We start from the raw sequence: 25,689 nt of genomic DNA, 5'->3' as shown, positions 1-25,689 counted from the left end.
AAAGCTCGATACGTTTCCTAAGGCGTGGGCTCAGGTCTTTATATCGGTGCACTCATTGTATGTTCAATGCTTCGTTAGAGCAATTATACAGACGAACAAAGAACAGCCCATAAAACCCCACCCCCATATCATTTGAACGTGATTTCTGTCAGAAATCTCCTGTCATGAGCAGCCATGTCAAACCATGGCATCATCTCTGTTGCTCTGGGTTACAACACTGGTCCCTGGCTCCAACTTCGAATGATTCTGAATGGTTGCCCTGACAACCGCACAGTGTTTTCAGATCGCTAGGCCTGGCCCAGGGACACATGGGGGCCATTTGGTCCGCAGTGGGCTTCTGGCAGGAAGTTTCCAGGCGTAACTGGGGCTGCGGGCATCTTGGAATTTCAGTCCACCTGCGCCCAAGGAACAGGATATGTACCTCAGTGCTACGGTGCTTTAATCATGCATCTCCATCCAAATGGCAGTGGAAAAGGACCCTGTCTCTCTCTAAGGCCGTACCGTAAATACAGCCTGTTCCATCATTTGATAAAGCAGCAAGCAAGAGGGTAATTGGATTGTGTAGTAGAATGGGGGGGTGGGGGGGGGGGGTTGTCTGTGCCAGATCTTTGGTTTTCTGTACGGCATCGAACGCAAACAGGAAATCCAGAAGGGAAGGCAACAGGACAGACAGAACAAATCGCGTTACTAATAGATGGAAGAAACACACACATGCCCATATTCATATATTTGTGGGGCCCGTCTAGTCATTTTTATGGGCAAAACCCTGATCCCAACTATGAAAACTGTAACCCCTACCCAGAGCTAACCTTAACCATAAATAACCAAAACAAATTACAAGACTTTTTAAGTTTTTGATTGCAGTCACTGATTTTTATAAAATTGAGTTTCCCCTTGTGGGGACTGAAAAAATGGTCCCCACAATGTCAAAATAACAGGTTTTTATCACATTGTGGGGACATTGGGTTACTTGTTATGCTCCATGGTTGCATAGTTTTTTTTGTCCTGAAGTATTTTAAATGATTTTATTTACTGGTTATATAGGTATGATCCAGCAGTATGCAGTCTACAGGTTTACATTATAAAACAGTGACCTAATTATTGTTCACATTTTCACTTCATTGGATAGAGACTGAGTCATGTCTCGGCTGACGACAGATTGAGTAACCAAAGGTACGGCCTGTCTTTCAGACCCTGGGATGGTAGGAGGATCCGCACTGTCGCCTCCTACAGGACGTACACCTTCACTGCGGATGCTCGACGGCACAGCAGCGCTCTGCTGAACGAAAAACCTGATACCTGAGAAGCCCAACAGAATGTCGGGCAAGAAGAACGGCAGCGTTCTCGCCATCCTCCTCCTCCTTCCACTGGTAAGCAGCGAGAAATCGGGAGAGCTGGTCTCTCTCACGTCTGAGGAAGGTCGTCCTCAGACACTCTCCCTTGTAACCCATCTCCGTCCGCTAAATGCCATCTAACTAACACACCTGTGGGACAGAAGCGTCTATCTGAGGCTTAGTAGCAGAATTCTGTAGCATTTCAGGTCCAGGTTCCGGTTCAAGTTCTTTGTATTGTCATTCTTAACACGTTGACACATGAAGAGAACAAAATTAGTAACTTGGGTCCATCATCATACAATGCAGTGACAATACTCAATAATAAATCAAAATTCAGTAACTGAATAAGAGCTAAAATAGCTAACCACCTAAACATTTATATCTAAAACCTAAAATCAGTGAATGAGAAAAGTAACAGTTTAAACCAGAGTGTGTGGGGTCCTTCGTTATGCTTCTATATCTGTTGATGTAAATGTCCTCAAACAGATAGATAGCCTACTGTCCGTAGTCTTCTCCGCAGTGTCCTCCTGTCAGCTGCAGAGTAGGTCCCATACCGTAGTGTAATGCAGTGAGAATGCTCTCCACCACATTTACCAGAGTATTGGGGCGTTGGGGCTGCACTGTGGTTGAGTGAGGTTCATTCTCTTCCCTCCCTCTGGACATCATTTAATTTTTCCCAGGCAGCATGGGGTTTGGGGGTGTGTTACTCTGACATTTATCCCTGTTATAGCCACCAGAGATTTAGAGCAGGGCTGAGCAGCGTGTCCTGCTGCGTCAAATATGAGCTGGAGATCTCTGGAGCCGCAAGCCCCTTGAGTGCCTGCGCGTGTGTCTCAGCACATCGCCTGGAGGAGGATTTGTCTCACCACTCCAGACTATTTACGTGTCACAATCATGGCGCAGAGTCACATGTAGGAAGTTAGAACGATTCCCCGGCTCAGGATAATGTCATACAGACAGCGATCCGATTTCACCAGCACCAGCCGCAGAAGTCGTAGCTCATTCGCCGTGAAGGTCAGAACTTACCCTCCTCTGTCAGGCCAGAGGAATCTGAGTGGTGTGGAGTACCGTGGAGGCTGAACAGCAACAGGGTCAAACCAAATGACTTGGGACAAATCGTACTGTTCCTCCATCTCCAAGGAAGTAGGTTGAACGTTGCACCTGTGTTCGTCTGCTAGTACCTAAACGGTTTGAGGGATCAAGGATCTTTTAAAGATTCTTGGCCATAGTCCTGGACTAACACAGAGTTTCTCCAGACAGCTGAGCAGGGCACAAATGTACTATCACTACGGACCGTGACTCAGCTTAAAACTTGATCATCTTGTGGCGAATTCAAAATAAACAGCTGACTGTAGTTATCCCCATAACAACCTCAAGAGTTTAGAAGGATGTTTAGACTTGTTGAGTTAAGACATTAATGGTTTACGTGAGATCACTTCTTTCCCTGTCTTGGAAGCCGTTTGGCCTTCTTGCTTTTGTAGCATCATTTCCCTCTGCCTGGACTCTTCCTGCTTAGCAACATGAATAATAATTGGATCAGGAAGGAATGTGGAGTGAAGCAGCATGCAGATGTAAGTGGATGACCTCATCCACAGTTGGAATAACCCCTCGCTACTCGCTTTACGTTTTGCTTTGGGCTAGTTTGTTTGTGCTATGTGTCATATTCCATTTTGAGCACCAGCACAAGATGGGTCATAAAAATGTATAATATTAAAGTCATTGTACACAATTTTCCCTCATTTTATCGGCATGACCTCACGTGTGCCCTCAGTAGCCGAGTGAGACGGTGCATTAATTCCTTTTGAAAAACAGCGCACAGACATAATTAACGAGATCTCGGGGCAATTAGTCGATGATGAGCGTGTCAGAGCGTTACTGCGGGCTACGGTTTGTCAGCCTTCGTTAGCGCCGCGAGATGGGCTGCGTCGCGCCTGCACAGAGGCGTGACACAGGCCATTGACGTACACGCCCCCTACAGGAAGGCGCGGTAACATGACAACGCTGGTGCTAGTCATCACACCCAGTGGACAATGGTCCCGATCCTCATTTAAGCTTGTGGTCTACGTTCAGTCATCAGATTCATTTCCTGCTATCCTGTTCTCCTCCTCAGGCCTGCTGCATGCACTCGGAGCATGGGGACTGTGTGATCAAGCGAGAGCAGGAGAAGTGCATGGAGAGGATAGCGAGTGACAACGACCCCGACCGTCCAGGTATGGCGTCAGCACATGCGCACATGCGTGTGTACGTGCACCTTGCCTCGGAATGGGTGACTGGTCTTCTTTAAGGACAAGACAGATCATCATATATCATTATAGAAGAAACTGTAACATATGAGCAGTACACAAACGTACAAATGTTTCTCACTGATAAAAAGCATGTCCCAAACATCCTGTAGCCTGCTTAGAATATTTCCTTCTGTCGTCAGTTGGAAGAAGACCAGATATCCACTCTCTTATACCTTTGCACTCATTTTCCAAACCCAAATCACTTTTCATTTACATCAACTCTCCAGCGCCAGCTGGAGCACATTTTAAGATTTCTCTAGAAGACTTTGCTGTGTAGAACCAGGGTCTCCTGTAACCGTGTTTGAAAAATAATGAGGTCCGGGACCCGGGGATGGGGGTGGGTCTCATCAATCATATTATTAATACCTTCCCATTCATAAGCTGTTTATTTTTATTTTTAAAAATTAATTAGTTATGTGAAACGTTAGTTAGCCTAATTTTTTATTCAGTTGAATATTTAGCTTCAAATGTTATTTTTAGCTCTTAAGAAATTACCGAGGTCCAGACCTACGTGACTTCATAGCTGGCTACAGCAGTGTGTAGAACACTAAGCCTATACCTCACGCTGTAGTCCTGTCAGCCCTATTACCCAAATCAATTATCTGTCAATTAGGTTTGCTGAGACATCACCCTCGTCTCTGAGTAATTGCTGCTAAACTGTCGGTAAACTGACACGAACGGCGGAGGATCACAGAACAAATGGGATTGTTCGAAAAAACATCAACTTGCAAAGGATGGAGAAAACAGAACGGAAGATCCTGACTCCATCGGACTGCAGTGACTGTGTGTCACAAAGCAGACGAACATCAAGAAAGAGCTTTAAAAGGCATTTCCACCTTATACTGCGGCGGAGAGCCTAGGCGGACCTTTCCGAAATCACATTTACTCATTTTCATTCTGTGTTTGTTATTTGATGTGATTTCTCAATCGAGCAACTGCTGTCTCGGGGAAATGAAACAAAAATGGGGCAAAACACTGGACTATGTCCTACTCCATACGCCCTCGGGCCAGTCCCAGCTGTCCGTTTAGAAACTGGTTCCCCAGGTGAGGTGTGGGAGGGGGGGATTTTGTAATGCCACAATTTTCTGACGGGGAAATTTTGTTTGGCCACGTTTACCCTTTTCGGGAAGGTGTCCATCACCTCAAGCAAAATAAAACCCCCCCCATGAGATGTCAGCGTGGGTCGCTGTTCCAGACCTTCTGAAACATCATAACCCATATTCAAACTCAGAAGAAATTATGCGTTGTGTATATATATATATATATAAATATTGTACTGGCAGTTGTTGGCTAAAAGAAAAACATCTTAAGGAGGTATGAAGATAATACATTTTACCATTTTACGTTATTGAATTTTACGTTTGCATTGCAATAGCATTTTTAAATGACAATGGAATTTTTGTAATGAGTTATTTCAAAGTTATTTGTTTCAGAATTTAATCTGAAAAATATACCTTCTCTACCTTAAAAGACCAGCGTCATGTGTGTATGTATGTATGTATACATGCATGCACACATACACAATGCCGTAATGATCCAAAACTAGCTATAAGCTTGTGGCAAGGTAGTGCATTAATTTTTAATGAATGGTTATCAGTTTACCTGAAGACATCACCTAACAGCGATGTTTAAGTTATGCTTTGCTTAAAACTCTTGAATAAATAAATCTCAAGGCTAACTAATGCCCTGTGCTAATCCAATGTGGTGGGACCGTGAGCCCAGTCTTGGGTCCTGCTCCGCAGCAGACGGAAAGCTAGTTTAGCCTCTCCGTGACCCCAGTTGTGTTTGTTTCGCAGACAGACGCATCAGAAGCGAAGTCTGAGCCCATATTTTGTTTGGCTGACGCAGATGGACGTCTTGGCTGAATGTAGCTGGATTTACTATCACTCTGGGTGTGTCGGAGCTTAGCAAATGAGCGATGCAGATAATTGGGGTGGGGGGGGCGGGGCGTCATGTCTCTGAGTGGAACCTAACTCTGCACCATCTTCATGGTTCAATTTGGCTGAATAGATCTACTGGATTCTTCTTCTTTCTCTAACGGCCTTATTTGTGTTGACAAACAGCCTGATTACAGTGTTTGTTGTGAGTCTGAGTATGTTTGTGTGTGTTTTCTGACGAGGAGCTACAGTGCCATGAACCAGGCATCTAGACAGGTAGTAAGATTGCAGGTTTGACCAACCGCCCCCCACCCCAAAAAATGTATTTCTGGCTGCAGACCTGCCATGCACTCTGCTGGAGCTGTACCATGACTCCTACCTGGTCCCGTTTCCACGCTTGCTTCCTGTGACACTTTCAGCCCCAGATGAGCGAACATGTCGTTGCAGGAAACAACGCCGACCCCTATCCTCTGGCTGACGTGCAGATGGCGCAGGAAGGCAGAGAGAATGAGACCCCGGAGAAGTGTAGCTAAGCACGCATGTGCGTAATACGGGATGGAGCAGAGAAGGTCTAATTTTTGGGAATAGAGGATCTGCCCATGACGTCACAGCAGGCGGTAGTCACTGCGCTCACACCCACTGAGTAGCAAAAAAAAAAATTAAGCGGCAGCGTTAGCGTTCGGCTTGGGTACCGCAACAAAATCACATCTAAAATGGGAGAGAGCTGCCGTGCGATTGATTGTACAAATCGATTTAACAAGAAATAGAGCTATCTTTTTACTTAAAAACTATAGAAAGGAGAAACAGAGACGGACACAAATACAAATCAAAAAAGTATCTTGTCACAAATAACAAATACTTGCCATCAAATGTAACAAAATATAATACGAAATACTGCCTCTTGAAAATGTATGCAATTACAATACAAGTAATTTTGATTTGAAAATACAAAAATACAATTCTTCACTGAATGACGAATTCGTGTACTGTTTCAGCTCAAGTAATATTTACAAAACTTTAAACATAACTTTAAACAGAATAATAATTTAGTGATTTTCATACGTTTTAGTGTTAATTGTGAAATGAAAAATTACTTGAGTTGGGGTTGGCGGGGACAAATCGATTCCGTGTTCCGGAACTGCAGTACGAGATGTGATCGTTTTTCATTTATACCGTCATTCAGTCTTTCCCACAATATTAGTGGCAATGGTTGACAGCGGTGCCAGTGTCTGCATGTACACACGCAAGGAGGCACCTTAACGCCTTGTTAAATTAATTATCATAATGCGTGAATTACCCGCTTAGTCTTACGGAAGGGTGCTGAACATGCGCAAACTCGAAGAGGAAACTGTTAGGTGTACGCTTAAAAAAACGGCGCCAGCGGCTGTGACACATACAATACGCAATGTTACGTTCACTAGTCTATAAAATCGCCTACGTTTAGCTAAACGAAATTAATTTTACAAAAGCAGATATTCTGATTTATCGCTAGTGAAGACTTCCATATCTGACACAGCACAAAGTGCCACTACATGAGCATGTCTGTTGAAATTAACTAGAATGCCACTAGCAGGCTTGCAAGTAAACAAACAAGTTCTAGAGCACAGTACTGCTGTTTGCTAATTGCACTATCTATCTGTCCTTTAGATGATATTCAGTGAGCAATATCCGATAGTATATTTTACAATTTACAGTTTGCACCAAGCGCCAAAGTTGCTTCTTTCCTTGGATTACAAGTCATGGGAAAACAAAGTTCACAGCTAGCAATTTGGGCCCAATGGGATGTGTCATGGCCGATGCATATGCTCCATGACAGGATCGTCGTGGCAGGGAAGGGGGTACGGGCCTGCAGTGACAGGAGTGGGATAATAGGGGCACTGGCACTATCTGAAAGCTTGTTGGCCCCCTCCCCTGTCACTCACAGATTCAAAACACATCACTGACTAATGATGAGGTCGCCCCCTCTCTATCAATTATGGAACCTCTTATGTCTCCCACCTTAAAAAATCCTAGAGTAGCCCCTGCTGATCGAGAGAGTGGTCAAGACACCTCAGCTGTAAACAGGAAAATTACAGGAGGATGGGGGAGACAAAGAAATGAGGGACAGGCAGACCTAATCAACACAAAAAGCCTTAGTACCCGACTCTCCCTCCTGTAACAGCAAGCACCTGCCCCCCACTTACCTTCAGTGGTGCTCTGTGACATGTGCAGCCCAGTGACGCATTTTCAACTTGTTTTGCACGTAAGTTATTTTTGAATTTTCATGCCGAATTTTCCCGGCTGGGATGGTGTGAAGCAGCGCGAGGCTGGTGTGACACACAGAGAACGGAAGGAACGAAAAGGAGGGAGTAAACTGAAAAAGAAGAGTGAGGATGAGGAGACAGAGACATGCAGTGGATGAGAAAAAGATAAACAGAGCGAAGGGGGAATGAAGGAGTGTAGAAGAATGATTAGGAAAAACAAGGGAAAATGAAAAGAGAATTGAATGGGTGGCAGACGGAAGGAGAAGCGAATTACAGAGAGAGAAACGTAGAGCTCGTTGTCGCATTTTTCCCACTGTTAAATTATGAGTTTCTCCGGTAGCGATGTGGCTGAGCAGCTTGCCGGTCACACGCGTGTTTCACGAGGCGGCCCACACATCACCCTGGCTCTCACCGTCACATACGGCGAACACGTGTGGGAGTCTTATGTCATTAATATTCATTACTTATTCATCAGTATCCCTCAGAGCTCAGTGGGACAATTGGCAACTTAGTGGGGGGTGGCAGGGTGTGTGTGTATGTGTATGTTTCTGCATCTCAGTGGTCTTTCCTGGCACTGGTTCAGCCGCATGGTTTTTCCAGGCAGTGAGAATTCAGGTTCAGCTGCATGGTTTTTCTTGGCAGTTAAAATTCTGAAACAGGTGCATGGTTTTCCCTGGCAATAAGAATTCTGGTATAGGTGCATGGTTTTCCCTGGCAATGAGAATTCTGGTACAGGTGCAAGGTTTTCCCAAGCAATGAGACTTCTGGTACAGGTGCATGGTTTTCCCTGGCAATGAGAATTCTGGAATAGGTGCATGGTTTTCCCTGGCAGTGGGAATTCTGGTACAGGTGCATGGTTTTCCCTGGCAGTGGGAATTCTGGTACAGGTGCATGGTTTTCCCTGGCAGTGGGAATTCTGGTACAGGTGCAAGGTTTTCCCTGACACTGAGAATTCTGGAATAGGTGCATAGTTTTCCCTGGCAGTAAGGATTCTGGTACAGGTGCATAGTTTTCCCTGGCCGTAAGGATTCTGGTACAGGTGCATGGTTTTCCCTGGCAATGAGAATTCTGGTATAGGTGCATGGTTTTCCCTGGCCGTAAGGATTCTGGTACAGGTGCATGGTTTTCCCTGGCCGTAAGTATTCTGGTACAGGTGCATGGTTTTCCCTGGCTGTAAGGATTCTGGTACAGGTGCATGGTTTTCCCTGGCCGTAAGGATTCTGGTACAGGTGCATGGTTTTTCCTGGCAGTGAGAATACTAGTAAATGTTTAGGGTCTTAACATGGTTCTGGTCATTATTCAGACAAACCTGTGTTTAGCTTCCAAATCTACAGTTATTTACATGACTGACATTGGTTAGCATCTGGGTCTAAGTGGCAATTACAAGTCTGTTTCTGGTGCTGGTTCACGGACTTCCCCAGAAGAGGATAACTGGCTATCGTCTGCTCCAGGCAAACAGTCACTCCTCTGACTTAATGAAATGATGGGCTTGGTACTCAAGCATTATGGAAACAGATATTAGAGGATTCTCTCCCTGTTTCTCTTCTCTGTCTAATCACTCCATCTTTGCACCTTTGCCACTGCGTTCTCTCTGTTTCTTTCACTCTCTCTATTCTCGTCCACTATAGCTGCTAAATATAGGCACAAGAGGTGCTGAACAAGATATAATGAGGAAAGGTTAACATTAAAACCGACGTATGAGGGTGTGTGCGAATGTGCCTGTGTGTGCACTGTACTGTGTCCAAGGCTTGTGCCATGTGCTGCCTGGGATAGGCTCCAGATGCCCCTCCCCCCCTGACTAGGATAAACAGTTAGAAGATGGATGTGTGGATAGATGGATATTACCAGTAAATACTGATTGTAAATGGAATCACACAGCTCTTTTCTGTGACGTACAAAAAAACAAGCCTCACCAGAGAAAGCATGTTGGGGAGGGGTGGATGAAAATATCAACAACAATGCATATTTTTTGAGTTATCGCTGTGAAATGGCTTTATATGAACTTGGGTCTTAGCATTTGCTGCCATCTGCTGGACAGACTGTTTAACAGCGCTGATTCTACGTCAGCTTCTCTTTCGTCAGCAGTTACATTATATGCATCCCGAAAGACAGAATAAGCTAATGGTCTCTCCTTTGTTTGTTTCCCTCATCAGGCTGCCCGTGGATGTGGGACAACGTGACATGCTGGCAGCCGGCTGCTGTAGGAGACATGGTGATCATCAGCTGCCCGGAGATTTTTGTGGTTATGGGTCTGGGGGACGAAGGTGTGTCACACGCCACATTAGCACTGGTTTACTTCCCGCTTACTATCGCCACAGCGATTTGCTAATGGCTTCAGCTTACAAGCTATTCGTTGAGTCGACTGCTGAGCTGATTTGGACAAAGTACTTTGCTGAAGGCCACGGCAGTAGTATCAGTCCTGGAACGTTCAGTGGTGGCCCACAGATCACATGATGGTTTCTCTGCTTCCAGAATTACCAACGGTCAGCCGCAACTGTACAGAAGACGGCTGGTCAGACACCTTCCCACACTATGCCGATGCCTGCGCCTACTTTGACAACACCACTGAACATGTGAGTGCTACCCTTCCCACAGTCCAACCCTCACATGGGTCTAAGCCACCTACACCTGCACCAACCCCAAGCTGTACCGTGATACTACCATCTCCTTCCCATTTACCATATATTGTTTGCCAAGGTATGAATGTTTTAGTCCATCTCCATGTCATGAGCCATAGCAGGGACCGCCCCACCAGCTGGACCTTCCTGACATGGCGGGCCGTGATTGGCTAAGCATGCTGTCACACGGTGCAGTGCTGGAGAATTGTGTAGAAGGATGTTTTTGCACTGCAGCTTTCAATATAATCGACTCAGGGAAGGCTTTCAATAAATAATATAAAACCAAAATAATGGAGTATTAAAGACCAATCTAAAGGGTAGAACTAGCACGACGGATGGCACTGTGACCTAACCCTTCCAGGGTTGAGTGTTTGAATCTGGTCCCAGGCTCAGTGTTTATGGAAGTTGGCCAGGTTTCCCTTAAGTACTGCAGTCCACAGTCCAAAAATGTGCAGTTAGGTGAACTGGTGTTCCTAAATTACCTATAGAGGATGTGTCTGTGGGGCGGCATGGTGGTGCAGTGGTTAGCACTGTTGCCTCACGCCTCTGGGACCCGGGTTCGAGTCTCCGCCTGGGTCACAGGTGTGCGGAGTTTGCATGTTCTCCCCATGTCGTCGTGGGGTTTCCTCCAGGTACTCCGTTTTCCCCCCACAGTCCAAAGACATACTGAGGCTAATTGGAGTCGCTAAATTGCCCGTAGGAGTGCATGTGTGAGTGAATGGTGTGTGAGTGTGTCCTGCAATGGGCTGGCCCCCCATCCTGGGCTGTTCCCTGCCTCGTGCCCATTGCTTCCGGGATAGACTCCGGACCCCCTGCGACCCAGTAGGATAAGCGGTTTGGAAAATGGATGGATGGATGAATGTGTCTGTGCCCTGCATCTTGGACTGGCATCTTGTTCAGAGACCCCCCCCCCCCCTGCCCTCTGCATGCTGGGATAGACTCCAGACCCCAATCAACCCAGTATCGCGTAAATGGTTGGCAGATGGATAGAGAATTAAACATCTAAACTTCTGTCTCTGTTAAGGTGATAATCTCTCCAGTAGTGTTTTTTGGTTATTGTTTAAAACCCTTCATTTCGCTACAGCTATTTGCAGATATCCAGGGTTATCATTTCAATGAGTTGCTGAGGCTGCCATGCTTAGCTAACACTACTGCCGCTGATAATTTTTCATTAGCCTGGCCCTGTGCCGGCCGCCTTCCTCGCACCTCGGCAGCGACGCCCCAGGCCCGGCTCTTGATTACGACTGAGGGGGAAAAAAGCCCAGAGATACCAGTTTGTCCTTGTTCTGCCTCCCCTTTGGCACGGCAGTGCGGAGCTGGCAGGAACCTCCCACCAGCATCCTCCTTCCTGTCTTTCTCATCGCCATAGCAACGTCCCCATCCAGGATGTTCACCCTGGTGGTGATTTCAAGCTTCGCTGAATATATTTTGTGAAGCACCGAATCAACCGCATCTATACAGTGTGTGTGCGTGTGTGTGTGCGTGTGTCTGTGCGTGTGTGTTTGCGTGTGTGTCTGTGTGTATGTATATATGCAGGCGCAGAAAATAATAAGAGACAACTCTATATTTTTAAAACAAATCTGCATTTTTAAATCCTGCTTTAATTTTGATTCTGTTGAAAGAAGACTACACTGCGTGGCAGGCTGCTTCCAGGTTAAATATTTCTAAGACAGCTGTACACAAGAATACGGTGAAGCAGGAGACACTGAGACCAAGCAGAAACTAGCCAGGAAGAAGGCAGAAGCAACTTTCTAATGCCAGAGATGACCATTTACTTATACGACAGTTTCTCATTAATTGGAAGATGACAGGTGCAAGTGTGAAGTGCACTGCTAGGACAGTTCGTATCAGGATCCTAGAAGCAGTACTGAAGTCTCATAAAACAAGAAAGAAACCCTTCATCAAGCAGAAACAAGGAAGAACCAGGCTACAGTTTGCAAAAAATACATATTATTTACAGATGCACACCCATAAATAGAAAAATGAGTGAAACAAAAAATTGTGCTGTGCTTTAATATTTTTTTTCTGCAGCTGTATACTCACACACATATATGGACAAAATAATTAGGACACCTGGCCGTTACACCTACTGTACAGGCACTTTTATGACGTCCCATTCTACATCCATAGGCATCAATATGGAGTTGGTCCCCCCTTTGCAGCTATAACAACTGCCACTATTCTGGAAGGATTTCCACAAGATTTTGGAGTGTGTCTGCGGGAATTTTTGCCCATTAAATCAGACAAGCATTTGTGAGATCAGGCACAGATTGGATGTGAAGGCCTGGCTCACAATCTCCATTCTAGTTCATCTCAAAGGTGTTTGATGGGGTTGAGGTCAGGACTCTGTGTGGACCAGTCAAGTTGTACCACGCCAGATTCACCCAACAATGTCTTTATGGACCTTGCTTTGTGCACTGGGGCACAGTCATGCTGGAACAGAAAAGGGCCTTCCCCAAACTGTTCCCACAAAGTTTGAAGCATAGAATTGTCCACAATGTCTTGGTTTGCTGAAGCATTAAGAGTTCCCTTCACTGGAACTAAGGGTCCCAGCCCAACCCCTGAAAAACAGCCCCATACCATTATTCCTCCTTTACCAAACTATACAGTTGGCACAATGCTGTCAGGCAGGTCATGGTCTCCTGGCATCTGCAAAACCCAGACTCTTCCACCAGACTGCCAGACAGAGAAGTGTGATTCGTTACTCCACAGAACATGTTTCCACTGCTCCAAAATCCAGTGGCGGCGTGCTTTACACCACTGCATTCGACATCTGGCATTGTGCTTGGTGAAGTGAGGCTTGCATGCAGCTGCTCAGCCATGGGAGCCCGTTCCATTAATGCCAGAGGAAATTTGGAACTCTGCAGTCATTGAGTCAACAGATCATTGGTGACTTTGACACGCTATGCACCTCAGCACTTGGCAACCCCGCTCTGTGTCTCCCTCAGGAACTGTACTATGCGTCGGTCAAGGCGCTGTACACCGTGGGCTACAGCACTTCACTGGTGTCCCTCACCACCGCCATGGTCATCCTCTGCAGGTTTAGGTAAGCACCGGCAGCCCCTGCGGCACTGGCAGTGGCTGAGTCACCTCCCAGTGACGGTAGCAGCGACTGCGGCCTCGGCGGGTTTAAATACAGTCCCGGCTGCATGTGTGAACAGCCCGCTGTCCCTTCCCTGGGCCTGTTAGTGTTTCCTGTGGGGTTTCTCACTCCAAAGGCATGCAGGTGAAATGTGTGCATGTACCTGTGCGTGTGTGTGTGGTCCAGGTATACCTTACCTTGTGGTGATGAATACCCTTTTTTTTTACCTTATGGGAAAACTCTATTTTTATAAAAATCCGTGACTGTATTAACAAAAACTAAAAATGCTAAATATTTATGGTTATGGTTAGGGCTGGGTAGGGGTTAAGGTTGTCATAGTTAGCATTAGCATTTTTCCCATAGAAATGAATGAGCAGTCCCCATACAGATATGATTACATGACAGTGTATGTATGTGTGTGTGTGTGTGTGTGTGTGTGTGTGTGTGTGTGTGTGTGTGTTCAGATCAGCTCCCTGTCAAAGGTGTCCTAGGTGGTTGTTTGTTTACCAAGGTCTCTGTATCACTGACTGCCTTTCTGGATGCTGTTAAGTTGGATATGAATAAGTTACTACGGCTGATGCATTTATTAGAGTTGTATTTAATATGGTGTATGGCTGATATGAGGGGAAATCCATGTATCTCTTTTTGTCTGGCTTTATCCTGCATTTTTAAGGTGCAGTATGTGCAAGGCAAAGAAAATATCTAAGGCTATTTGTTTGGGTAGTAAGTGTATATTTGCTTAGAAAAAGAACACAATTTAACATTTGAACATATGCAAATTAAGAGTAACGATAAAAAGTATAACAGAATTTCTTCTGTTCTCCAAAAAGATTCTCATATATTCTGGATGGCTAGAATATCGCTTTGTTTCCCAAACCTCTCCTCAGGGATTTTTACCACCAGCTCTCTTAATTAATTAACTTAATTAGTTAAGTAACTGACTGATTTATTGATTAACCAAACATGTCATGCCAGTGGTCTAGTCAAAAAATACATTGTATTGGATGGTCGCTGCGAATCCTGGGATGATTTTAGGAGAGGTTTTGAAACGGCTAAGCTGAGGCTTTAACAGACATAATTCATATCATAGTTTTACACCAATATGAAGATCGTTCAAACATCATTTCCTTTGAGTGCCTGAGGTTTTCGCACAGCGCTGTGTCTGCATCTCCTTTGTAGCTGCCTGGGTTCAGAAATGCCTCATGACGCTCAAATTGACGTTCCTCGGCCGGTGCTCCTCTCACATCCATGTCTTGCCTCAGGAAGCTGCACTGCACTAGGAATTTCATCCACATGAACCTGTTCGTCTCCTTCATCCTGCGCGCCATATCCGTGTTCATCAAGGACGGAGTGCTCTATGCAGAGGAGGACAGCAACCACTGCTTCCTGCAAACCGTGAGTCATGGTGACCCACAGCTTCATATGCATCGTGATGCTGATGGCCGTCCACAGGAGGCCCGTGTTATGATGTCAGATTAGTGAGCGCTAGTGAGATTTCATATGTAGACAACACTGCCCTCTTCAGGGATTTAACTAAAATTGCAGCATTTTTGTCATTGTTGACAGCTCTCGGATAATTCCCCCTTTGATTTGCTGAGATAATGGGCAGGAATGACTCACACTAAGTCCTGCTTCACTTAATGACCCCCACTTAGCTTTAGTCAGATTACCATGGTGACCGGTGCTGTACCTCTCTGGCCCTAGGTGGAGTGCAAGGCAGTTATGGTGTTCTTCCACTACTGCGTCATGTCCAACTACTTCTGGCTCTTCATTGAAGGCTTGTACCTCTTCACCCTGCTGGTGGAGACCTTCTTCCCTGAGCGGACATACTTCTATTGGTATATCATCATTGGTTGGGGTAAGTAGCATTAGCGTCTTTACAACCCACTTCATCTTCTCACTGGAAAGATCCATTTGTCTTATTTTTCTACTCAATGGCTATTTATTCATACTAACCAAGCTTCTGGGCTCTTGAGACATTAAACTACTCCATCAAAAGTCTTTACTCTCTGGATCCTCAATATGGCACTAGGTAGCCTTAGACAGCAAGAGACCAGTTTGGCTCCACATCAGGAGCTTTCCTAGGATAAATTGCAGCTGATCACAAGGGACAGATTTACTTGAGTAATCACACTTGTTTTCTTATGTGGTGTATCTATCCCAGTTGTTCTCAAACTTTTTACTGTGTACCACTTCAGAAAATATTAGGCTCTTCACATAATATCTTTAAGACTGATGTCATAAAAGGCTATACCTTTGCGTCCCACCAGAGGGAGCTCGTGTACCACCAGTCATATGCATATCGTAGTTTGAAAACCACTGACCTAGCCAACCATATGCTTAACATTATGTCTGTGTCCAGGGATGCCCACGGCCTGTGTCACAGTCTGGGCAGTGCTCCGGCTGCACTTTGACGACATCGGGTGAGCAACCAGCCTGTGGCGTTCGGTGCTATGTGAGGGTTTGTGCGGGATGATTTGATTGGGCCAGATGTGGCTCGCTCACCCAACCACAGGTCTCTTTTCAAATGTAGGCATTTACTCCCACTGAACACCAATGACTCATTCCACCTCTGCTGTGTTTCCCCAGCTGCTGGGACATCAATGACAACGCTGCCATCTGGTGGGTCATTAAGGGACCTGTAGTGGCATCCATTATGGTGAGTGATGGCAAGGAAAGTTTGAGACAGTGTGTGACGGTCTATGGTTCTTGAGCCAGTCAGTACTGTATTAAGTAACTCACCTCTTAACACGGATAGTCTCCAGTAAGCTTTACCACCATTATACTGTCAAACGCTAACAAAAAAAATTTGATCAAATCAAATGAAGTTTTAATTTGTTTTGGAAAACATATGTGAGGCAGATGAAATGGCTAATTGGAGAAGGAAAATTATTTCTACATTTGCATCCTACAAGCATTTATTTGAAATGTTTTTTTTTTTCCATAAAATTGACAAAGATGTAAAAGAGTTTCGGTTACATCCTGATATGGGTGGTTCAGATGCTGGTTTAATGCCTGGTTTGTTCTCCAGATAAACTTCGTCCTCTTCATCGGCATCATCATCATCCTGGTTCAGAAGCTGCAGTCTCCTGACATCGGTGGCAACGAGTCCAGCATTTACCTGTGAGTGAGAGTTAGCACTGACCCACCCTTTGAGCAACAAGCTGGGGTTGTAAATTAAAATCTATGTATCCTATTTTATTTGGACAACTTTAAGCAAGCAAGTATCCTGCCCTACAAAGGCAAAAAAACAGTAACTATGCTGACAGAGAAAAGGCTGTTTTGCCTTTAATGTGGATTTTAAAGTTACTATAATTTTCACTGTATTTTCTTTGAAAACATAGTTGAACTACAAGTACTGAATACTGTAAGGTATTTTGTCACAAGATCAAATTTTGTCAATTTTGAGAAATGGTTTTGCCATTATAGCACCACTCAGGGTTTAAAACAGCTGCTGGAAGCCAGGTTTTGCATAATCATGTACGCTATTAAGTAGGGCGGCCACTAACGACAATGACTTTTTCTATAGATTAATCTACCAACTATTTTATCAATTGGTCAATTAATCTAAATGATTAATTTTCCTGCAGAAAATCAACTTGATCATTTAAGTTCAAATCCAACGCCTGTGAACAAACATACTGGCACCGTCAATCAATGTAGAACAAGCCCAAATTTAAGGCTAAACATTTTCTCACTTATTCAATGGAGATTTTAACACAGCAGACAGACAACTTTCTGGCTTTAATAAAGACTGTATTTTGCAGCTACAATACCAAAAGATATTTTTAAAAAGCTCTCTGTTCTAATGCTAATTTAATAAACATGAATAGACAGCACTTAGGGTGGTCTTCCTTACTCTGGTGACTTATCATCCAGATTAGCTCCTGTGCATTTTCTCTACACATGATAAACCCGGGTAAGTTCAATTTACTTACATTTTTCAAGGAAACTGGTTGCCTCTAAAAAAAAAGTTGGTTTAACTTAAAATGGAACAAGTTGCTTCAAATCAATTTTTTTTTTGTATTTCCTCCCCACTTATTCCACTTAATATACCGAGTTCAATGCACTAAATTCCCAGGTGACTTAAACATAATTTGTAATCACTGATTTGTCCAAATTACACTGTCAAACCGACTAAGTTCAATTGACTCAAACATTTTGATGAAACTACTTCAAATTTGTCAAAATCAAATCAACATACTGTAGTTTTAAGTAGTACATCAAAAAATAAAAAAACATTTACCCAACTAACTTTTCCTCTTTCAAATGTAGTAAATCGTCAAGGACATGGCATGGTGCAGGCAGAGAATGGAAGGTGGCGACGAGCCACTTGTCTGAGACACAAGGATATTTATTACAGAAACTATACACAATGGGCAAAACTACAAAAAAAGGGACTATGAAGAGTCAGAAATAAGTAGGGGGGGGGGGACACTACTAACAAAACCATAAATGACCTACAAAGTGAAAACAGTAATGCAGTGTAACAAACAGAAACATTCTAACACAATGACCAACTAAGGAACTGAACTAAGGCAGGAATAGAAATACACAAACTGAACCGGGTAACAAAGCAGGAGCAGGGAGACATGAAACAATTAACCAATCAGGAAGGGTGCAGGACAACGAGGAATCAGGTAGAATAAACATGATGCAGAGGGAAACAGGTGGGTCTAATAAACTTGACCAAGGAACCAAGTGACCAACAGGAAAACTAACAGAAGAAAAACAAACGGAAGAATGTAGCAGAGTAATATATAATCACAAACACAGGCACCTACCAAAACCAAACCAAAAACTAGTAACAAGAAAACTAAAATAGAAAATAAACCCCAGTGAATAAAATTCAAGAATTACTAATTAAGAGGAAGCTGGGCTCAAATTCATGACCAAAGGGTTTATAGCCACACACTCAGGCCATAGGGCTACACAGCAGTTTGAGGAGCTGGGTAAACACACTAAGAACTTGAAGGACACAGTGAGGACAGGATGAGATGAGAGCAAGTTGGCTGTGAAGGGCAGCTACCTGTTGCAGTTTCCCATGTTACCCCAGGATGTCTAAAAATATACTTTGAAAAATAACCCAGATTTTTACCGAAATAAACCAAATAATTATAATCGTGATAATAATTCTATCTGTGCAATGCTGAATTTATTTGAATATTGAATGTATTTATTCAGCAGTTAAAGAAATGAAACCTCACACCTCTCTAAATATTTGTAATTAAAAAAGAACTTAGTGGTGAATATTTCCTTGGTGAATTGTACCTCCCACCTTTTTCACCAACTTTAATAGGGCGTCTCGCGCGCTGTAGTTGCCGCGCGTCTTTTCGTGTCTTTGCTGGAGTTCGAATGCACTGCGTGCCTTTGTCATTGTAATTAAAAAAAAAAAACAAAAAAACATTCTCCATTAATATTTATCTAAATTAACCCGCTGCAAAGCATGTCTACTGTGTTTAGCCTGTATTTATTCATAATATTCAGGGGGATGAGCCCTTTAATTTTCAAATCCTAGAATCGCTTCTGATGACACGTACTGTATACTTACACTGGAGTGAATGGTGCTGAGCAATCTTGTGGATGTCAAAGACAGTTTAAAGTTTCAACAACAGCTGCTCACAGGAGGCTGTGAGATGAGCTGGCGTGATACGTTGGGTGATTACCATCTGAAACTTGTAAAAAAAAACGCTTTGTGTCGAAAAACGCTTTGTGAGATTTTTCAGTTGCGTTTAACATCGCTTCGGTTGTGTTTTGTGTATTGTAGATTGTATATTCTATTTTAGAATAATGTCAAACATAGTTATGAAAAGGTTAGTTACCAGCAAGCCTTCGACTGGTACTGTATATATCATTTAATTCCCAAATAATTTATCAAAAGTTTCTATTCGAGCGTAATGTCTGGACATTATCTAGTCATAATTGAAACCCCCGGTGCGTAGCTGGGCGCTTGAGTGGTGCCCTCCTGAACGTGTCATGTGACCAACAGGAGACTGGCCCGCTCCACTCTCCTGCTCATCCCCCTGTTCGGGATCCACTACACGGTGTTCGCCTTCTCTCCCGAGGACGTCAGCAAGAGGGAACGGCTTGTCTTTGAGCTGGGCCTCGGATCTTTCCAGGTGCGTGCAATAATTCAGAAAACCGGTAGGTGGCACTGGGCACATCTCTTTAAATCGTCCCGTGTGTGCCTCTGCGGCACAATGCAGAATCACCTTTGGCCACTAGGTGTCTCTGTGCTGAATAAGTGTTTTTGATCTCATGGAAACACAGTTCCCTTCTCATCCATCAAATGCTCCCACATGTCTAAATATAAGACTTGGCTAGCATGCTGAAGCTAATCGGGTCTCTAATTCCCCTTCCATCTGTATGTCTGCAGGGATTCGTGGTGGCTGTGCTGTACTGCTTCCTCAATGGAGAGGTGAGTCCACGTCAGTGCTCCTCCTTCCATTAATAGGACTCCTCCTTATCCAAAAAATCACCCAGTATATAACCCTCAGAATACTGATGACCGATAATTGCAGTTTCTCCATGTCAACATAAATAAACTCCAGCCTATAGCCACTTCACCAGCAGATATATACATTCAATAACCATCTTATCAGTTATGAAAAATAAAACCACAGTCTTCAGTCAATTTCTGTTGAGCCTACATTTTACTTCTGGAAAAATTATGCAAATAAGGTACAGGCCACAGTTTCTGTCAGGGGTTATGCATCTTTATTCCGGACAAGGCTAGGTGCTTTCAGGGGTGTAGGGGGGTAGCTGCATCAGATTCCTAATGAAAGGATGAAATCCAGATGGCCCGACAAATCTGTGCAATTGTGTGTGACTTCGTCAGATCTGTGTTCTGTCTGAGTGGTGGTCGGCGGTTGTGTTTAATAGGTCAGAGGTCAGGCCAACTCAGCTCCTCTGTTTATTTTAGGCAGTGGTTGGTTTTGCCCATGACACTGCCGTTACAGTCCAGAACATTCTGCAGCAGTGTAGAGGAAGTTAGGGGGAGAAATCGCGACACCTTTGCAGCTCGGTACATTAAAAAATGACCTTTTCAAGTTTCTCCCTAAAGGTGCAATCGGAGATGAAGAGGAAATGGCGAAGCTGGACGGTGAACCGGTACTTTGCTGTGGACCTGAAGCACCGGCACCCATCGCTGGCGAGCAGCGGGGTCAACGGGGGGACGCAGCTGTCCATCCTGAGCAAGAGCAGCTCGCAGATCCGCATGTCCAGCCTGCAGGCGGAGACGCCGGCCACCTGAGCGCCTGAGAGCGGCCTCCGGAGCCTCGCCACACTTGCCGACACACGCACACCTCACACACACTCTGGCCCACCATCCCAAAAACCAGCAAACCCCATTCAAAACCTGCCCGGACCCACCAGACACCCAACAGAGGCCGGCACAGAGTCTCGCCCGCCTGCCTGCACCATGACCTGGCAGCTGTCGCCCTAGTGGTCACCATGCGAATATATTGGAATTGCCAAAAAAGGGCCAGCGATAGTCCTTTGAGAAAAACGCACTGGAAATGCCGAATGTTCATTTTCTTGTACATACAGTAGTGAACGACGAGTAAAATGTCCCTTCGTCTCATTCTCATTCTGCTTGGACTGACTTGAAATGCAGGAAACTGCGAGTCGACCATTGGTCATAGACCGCCTTTGCCTGAGGGACCATGGGGCAGGTCAGGGTGGCTGGTGCTCCGCCCAAGTGGGGTGGTGCTCCTCAGCTCTTTAATGGCAGAGCCTGGCCACCTATGTGTATCTGTACATAAAATCGACGTCTGGAAGAAAATCACCGATGCATGGTTGTCAATGAGGAAGCAGCCTGTCGTTGAGAAAGGCGTGGTTCAGTAGGACATGTAAATATCCATCCGCCATGTTCACCATGGTAACAGGACCTGGTTCACTGCGATGCCGATGTGCCCTGCGGTACCTGCATGCGTTAATGCGTCTCGAATACCGGCGGCCTGCCATATTCCTGGATTGTCATCTTAGTTCCCCCTTCTCCGGCACATGTGTGATCCGGGGTTCAGAAATGGAGACAAATCAAAGCTCTATGGAAAATATGACCACAAGGTATCGCTGTGGTTCTAGGGGATATCTAGCTTCTCTCTGGCACTGACTTGGATGGGAGTTGTCGGAGTTTTCTGTTTGGTTGCACCACCTGGATGGAGTGGTACCGTTACTCCTAAGATGACGCGTGCAAGAATGAGGTCACGTGTGGGAGAAAGAATTACTCCTTCATAATCTCCCTGCTGTTACTTGTTCTACAAAGGAAGTTAATGAAATCAGACTAAGGAAACCAGTAAAGGGACAGACTTATGAGGTGTCAGAGCCATGACATTGCAGGAGGTCGGACAGTGTCGGTTCATGAAGGATTAGATTTATTAACAGCGACTAAAATTAGGAAACATCAGTTTAGTCCTAGAAAAAAGATCATTTCAATTTCTAAATGGAGTATGATTTGCTGAATCTCAAAATATTGCCAACAGCGGCATAATTTTTATGTACTTCTGCACTGGTTATGAAGTGGAAAATCTGGAGAAATTTTTAGTTTATTCAGAATACTTTTCTTAATACAGTGTATTCTATTTTATATGTTAAAAATCACACTTCCCCCGAGGCTTAACGTTGTCAAAATGTTTAAAAAAACACTCTGCAAGATCCTTGGCTATGAAGAGTCTCAAAAGCCTTACTACAGCAGAATGCCTATAGCATTTAATAGCCGCCAGTACAGAAAATGTCAATAACCTCTGTGTTTCTCAGAATGACCTGTTTAGTCTTATTAAATGTTGTGTGTATTTGGTACTGTGATTTGTGTTTCAAAATTTCACTGATATAAGAAAATCCTTGTGTTGTTATTTTAAGTCCTGAGCCAAACCTATAGAGCTCATATAAAGGTTATATAAAGAAAGTTTATATAAATATCAGTACTTGGAGCTGTGGGATTTCTATCAAGCTGTTAGATGCAAATGTAACAATTTTTTGGCTGTTCAGTTGATTTGTGGAAAATATACATGTGTGTGATAAGAACATAAGAAATGTACAAATGAGAGGAGGCCATTCGGCCCATCAAGCTCGTTTGGGGAGAACTTATCTACACTTATATATCCTGTCATACTTACCATGGACTAGATTTACACCAAACAAGGCAGTGAAACTTGGTTGTTTCTTCCAGTTATGAGATTAAACTTTTAGACAATTTATACTTTGTGATAAGCATGTTACATTGGTCAGTATATTCATTCCATCTCAGAAGTGCCTTTTCAACCACATAACAACTGAATTATCCTACAAAGGGAACATCTGCTTCTCTTTCGGAGAGCCTCAATGATTTGGAATGCAAAGTGCTTTTTATCGGAGCGTGTCAGTAGTTTAAATAACAGCAGCTAATCATCCCTTTAGATGAGACACTTTCTCTCTCCAGATGCCATAACCTGTGGCCACAAGAAACACTCAAAAAAAACATTACTGGAATATCCTAGGAAAAAGTGAGACATTTAGAATCCCACAAGGTCCATATTCTGTTGTGACCTCAATGAATAAAAATAGCATAGTCTTCAATTTACTTTATATTAGGTATATAATAGAGTGAAATGCAAATATTTAGAAAGGGAGTATAAAATAGATTATTTTCTAACTGATTTTGTAATACCACAGTGATTTTATTTCTTCTGATGAAATATATGCTAATGTAGATTTCAGCAACAGTTTACAGTATCAGATATCAGAATGAATTATCACCCTATGCAGCTAGTGAGGTCCAGACTTCTCTATGCGGCATCTTTAGGTTTCCCAAAGAACTCAATAAGCCAATTAACAAAACAAAGCAATCCCCATCTCACAAGTCACACGTTTTTTTTTTCTTCCTGTCAAAATTCACTTGAGCCATCTACTGCCCCCTAGTGGCTGCCAATTTCTCAGACACCTGTAGCCCATGTTGTTGCTGTGTTGACAAGAACGTGTTCAGTACTTCGTGAATGAGCCTTAAATATTCTCTCCCTGATGTCAACGCATTTGATTGTATAGGTCACTTCATCCGGTACAATGGTGGTTTGTTTCCATGACTCTTTGTCACAATACCTGCCGAGGTTGGTTAAAACCTTCGTCTTTCTGTACTTTTATATTATCGTCTTCAGTGCTAGTGGGTAGCATGATGTACAGCCTGGTGCCGGTGTGGTAAATTCGTGCCCTATAGCCACCTCTCTGCTCTTTATATGCATGCTTACTTGTTATTTTTTGTGTAACATGAACTAAGGTGCCAATAACAGTATGTTTGACAAGGGAAGAGGGAAAGATCCTTTAAGATGTTGTCTAGCACTGGGTCAAGTGTTTGATGGACTCGTGAACAGTTTTGGCCAACTTTGACATCAGAAGTCTATTTGGCTCCCAACCCAGACCAATCGCATCCCCCAGCGAATGGGGATATGGATTCAATGGCAAGAAAAAGAAATGGATATTAGAAATGGTGTCCTTCTTATGCGAATTTACAACCAGAGAATACAGACATAGACATCTCAACATTCTCCCCGCAATTGCCATGGCGTCTCTGAGTTGGCATGACAAGGATCGCTGTGCGTGTGCTGAGTGGCGGCGGCTTGGAAAACGGTTAAGTTCACACTTAGGCTATGCACAGACAAATGGCTAAGAAATTAAGCTCATAGGGAGATTGATATTATATTAATATTATATAAAGAAATCTGAATTTCAGTGTAATACTTCTCTAAATTTATGACCCGTGAATGTGCTGAGCATGTTATTCGGCATTTATGTGTGATATCGTTTGACTTTCCTTTGAGGAATCAGGAACCAGCTATTCCACAGCTGATTGTAAACCAAGAGGTCAAGGCGTGAGGCCACCAGCTGGGCGAGCATTTTGACTTCAGCGAGGCCTGACTTGGACGGTTTATATAATACTGTTTTTGGTCTCATCTCCTCCTAAAACCTGAGGGGCTTATTTTAGACCTGGTTATCTCTTTGAGGGGGGGGGGGGCGGTGAAGACTAGTGCGGGAGGGATTATGCACCACAAGTCTCTCACCCACAGCATGGCAGAAATTGGGCAAGCGAAATACTACATATGAATCAGATTTCATATTTAAACTATGAGCTAATCCAGTCTTTCATCTTCAGGGGAGTCAGTCAGGGGGTGTTTTTACAGTTATATAAATATATGACTATATTTGAGGCAGGAAGGTGGTTCAGTGGGAGCCTCACACCTCCAGTGCCGGGGCTATGATTCCTCCCCAGGCTCTGTGTGTGTGTGCGTGTGAGTGTTTCTTGTCTGTGCTGTAACACGGGGGCAGCACTAGAGATTTTGGGCTCCATGAACGTATATCATATTTTGCTCCCAAATCAGACCATTCCAATTAGGTTACATATATTTTAGGGCCCCAGTCACTCAGGGACCCTTGGAAAGGTCCAAACATGTCCCCTTTACGGCACCCCTGATTTACATTACTAAAGAGTTTCCCAGTGTTTACAAATCAAGGCCATTGAATGATATTACTGTATTGAAATAAGCATAGACCCCCCACCTGGAAGAAAAAGATTGACATATACATGAAAAATGTAGGGAGAATAGATTGGTACACTTGAAGTTACATGGAATAAGTTAAACAACATATCAGTTGTCATTTGTGGGCTTTTAAAATGTTTATGTTATTCTGGAATATAAGCTTCAGTCTGCATCCATCCCTGAGAGTTTCCGGTACACATTCATGGAAAACTCATGTGTAAATAAGCCTGGGGTCAGAGTTATGCTGACAAAGGTCAAAGGTCATGTCCGCTCCTCTGCTTGTATGGTTGTTAGCTTTGTTTTGTTTTTTTAGATTGACCACACTGTTTAAATGTCTGTTTACTTTCAGTGTACATATAACAGATGAATTTTGTACACCGTTGAAATATTGACTTTTAATTGCATTAAATGTTTTTTTGACAGTGGGTTACTTGTGATTGCTGTGTGTTTCAGTAGTAGCACTGGCTGAAAGAGGGTGAAGCCAGAGAAGACCTCACTGGATAGAGGACAAACCAATGTGATTGCAAAGGAAAACATGTTTAAAAAACAACAACACAGAGGGCAATATCCAAATAATTTAAGAGCATGTTTCTATAAATTCTGAAAGAATTTGACAATACATGGACCAATGTTTAACTACCATCGAACTGTGAAATCGCTCATTTTACCTGAACAGAATTACAACTACTAGCAGTTTATTTGGAAGCTAAACATACGCACAGCTGTTTAAAGCACGAGCCATT

General features: G+C 43.8%; 1 protein-coding gene and 1 long non-coding RNA gene across 3 annotated transcripts in view; one reads left to right on the top strand and one right to left on the bottom strand.

Moving 5' to 3' along the window:
- The window catches only part of adcyap1r1b (adenylate cyclase activating polypeptide 1b (pituitary) receptor type I), a 31,371-nt gene extending 6,000 nt beyond the window's left edge, over positions 1-25,371 (top strand). Inside the window, exons 2-14 of one of the 2 annotated variants that reach the window (XM_049010447.1) lie at positions 1,192-1,370; positions 3,445-3,544; positions 9,893-10,003; positions 10,212-10,312; positions 13,306-13,403; positions 14,702-14,834; positions 15,144-15,297; positions 15,802-15,862; positions 16,029-16,098; positions 16,471-16,562; positions 19,429-19,558; positions 19,816-19,857; positions 20,490-25,371. In XM_049010447.1, the coding sequence (XP_048866404.1) occupies positions 1,317-1,370; positions 3,445-3,544; positions 9,893-10,003; positions 10,212-10,312; positions 13,306-13,403; positions 14,702-14,834; positions 15,144-15,297; positions 15,802-15,862; positions 16,029-16,098; positions 16,471-16,562; positions 19,429-19,558; positions 19,816-19,857; positions 20,490-20,699 (1,356 nt within the window). In that variant the 5' untranslated portion in view covers positions 1,192-1,316 and the 3' untranslated portion in view covers positions 20,700-25,371. The remainder of the gene's footprint in view (positions 1-1,191; positions 1,371-3,444; positions 3,545-9,892; positions 10,004-10,211; positions 10,313-13,305; positions 13,404-14,701; positions 14,835-15,143; positions 15,298-15,801; positions 15,863-16,028; positions 16,099-16,470; positions 16,563-19,428; positions 19,559-19,815; positions 19,858-20,489) is intronic. The other variant, XM_049010449.1, reaches the window with a different exon arrangement.
- Positions 16,421-17,983, bottom strand: LOC125739907 (uncharacterized). Its single transcript, XR_007397381.1, has 3 exons — positions 17,686-17,983; positions 17,378-17,401; positions 16,421-16,560 (listed from the first exon to the last, which is right to left on the bottom strand). It is a non-coding gene; the product is annotated as an uncharacterized LOC125739907 (long non-coding RNA).
- Positions 25,372-25,689: the final 318 nt, after the last annotated feature.

The sequence above is a fragment of the Brienomyrus brachyistius genome, chromosome 4 (assembly GCF_023856365.1).
Source record: "Brienomyrus brachyistius isolate T26 chromosome 4, BBRACH_0.4, whole genome shotgun sequence".
NCBI classification, from domain to species: domain Eukaryota; kingdom Metazoa; phylum Chordata; class Actinopteri; order Osteoglossiformes; family Mormyridae; genus Brienomyrus; species Brienomyrus brachyistius.
Note: the sequence above shows the minus strand (reverse complement) of the source record. Positions and strands in the feature narration are given on the sequence as shown.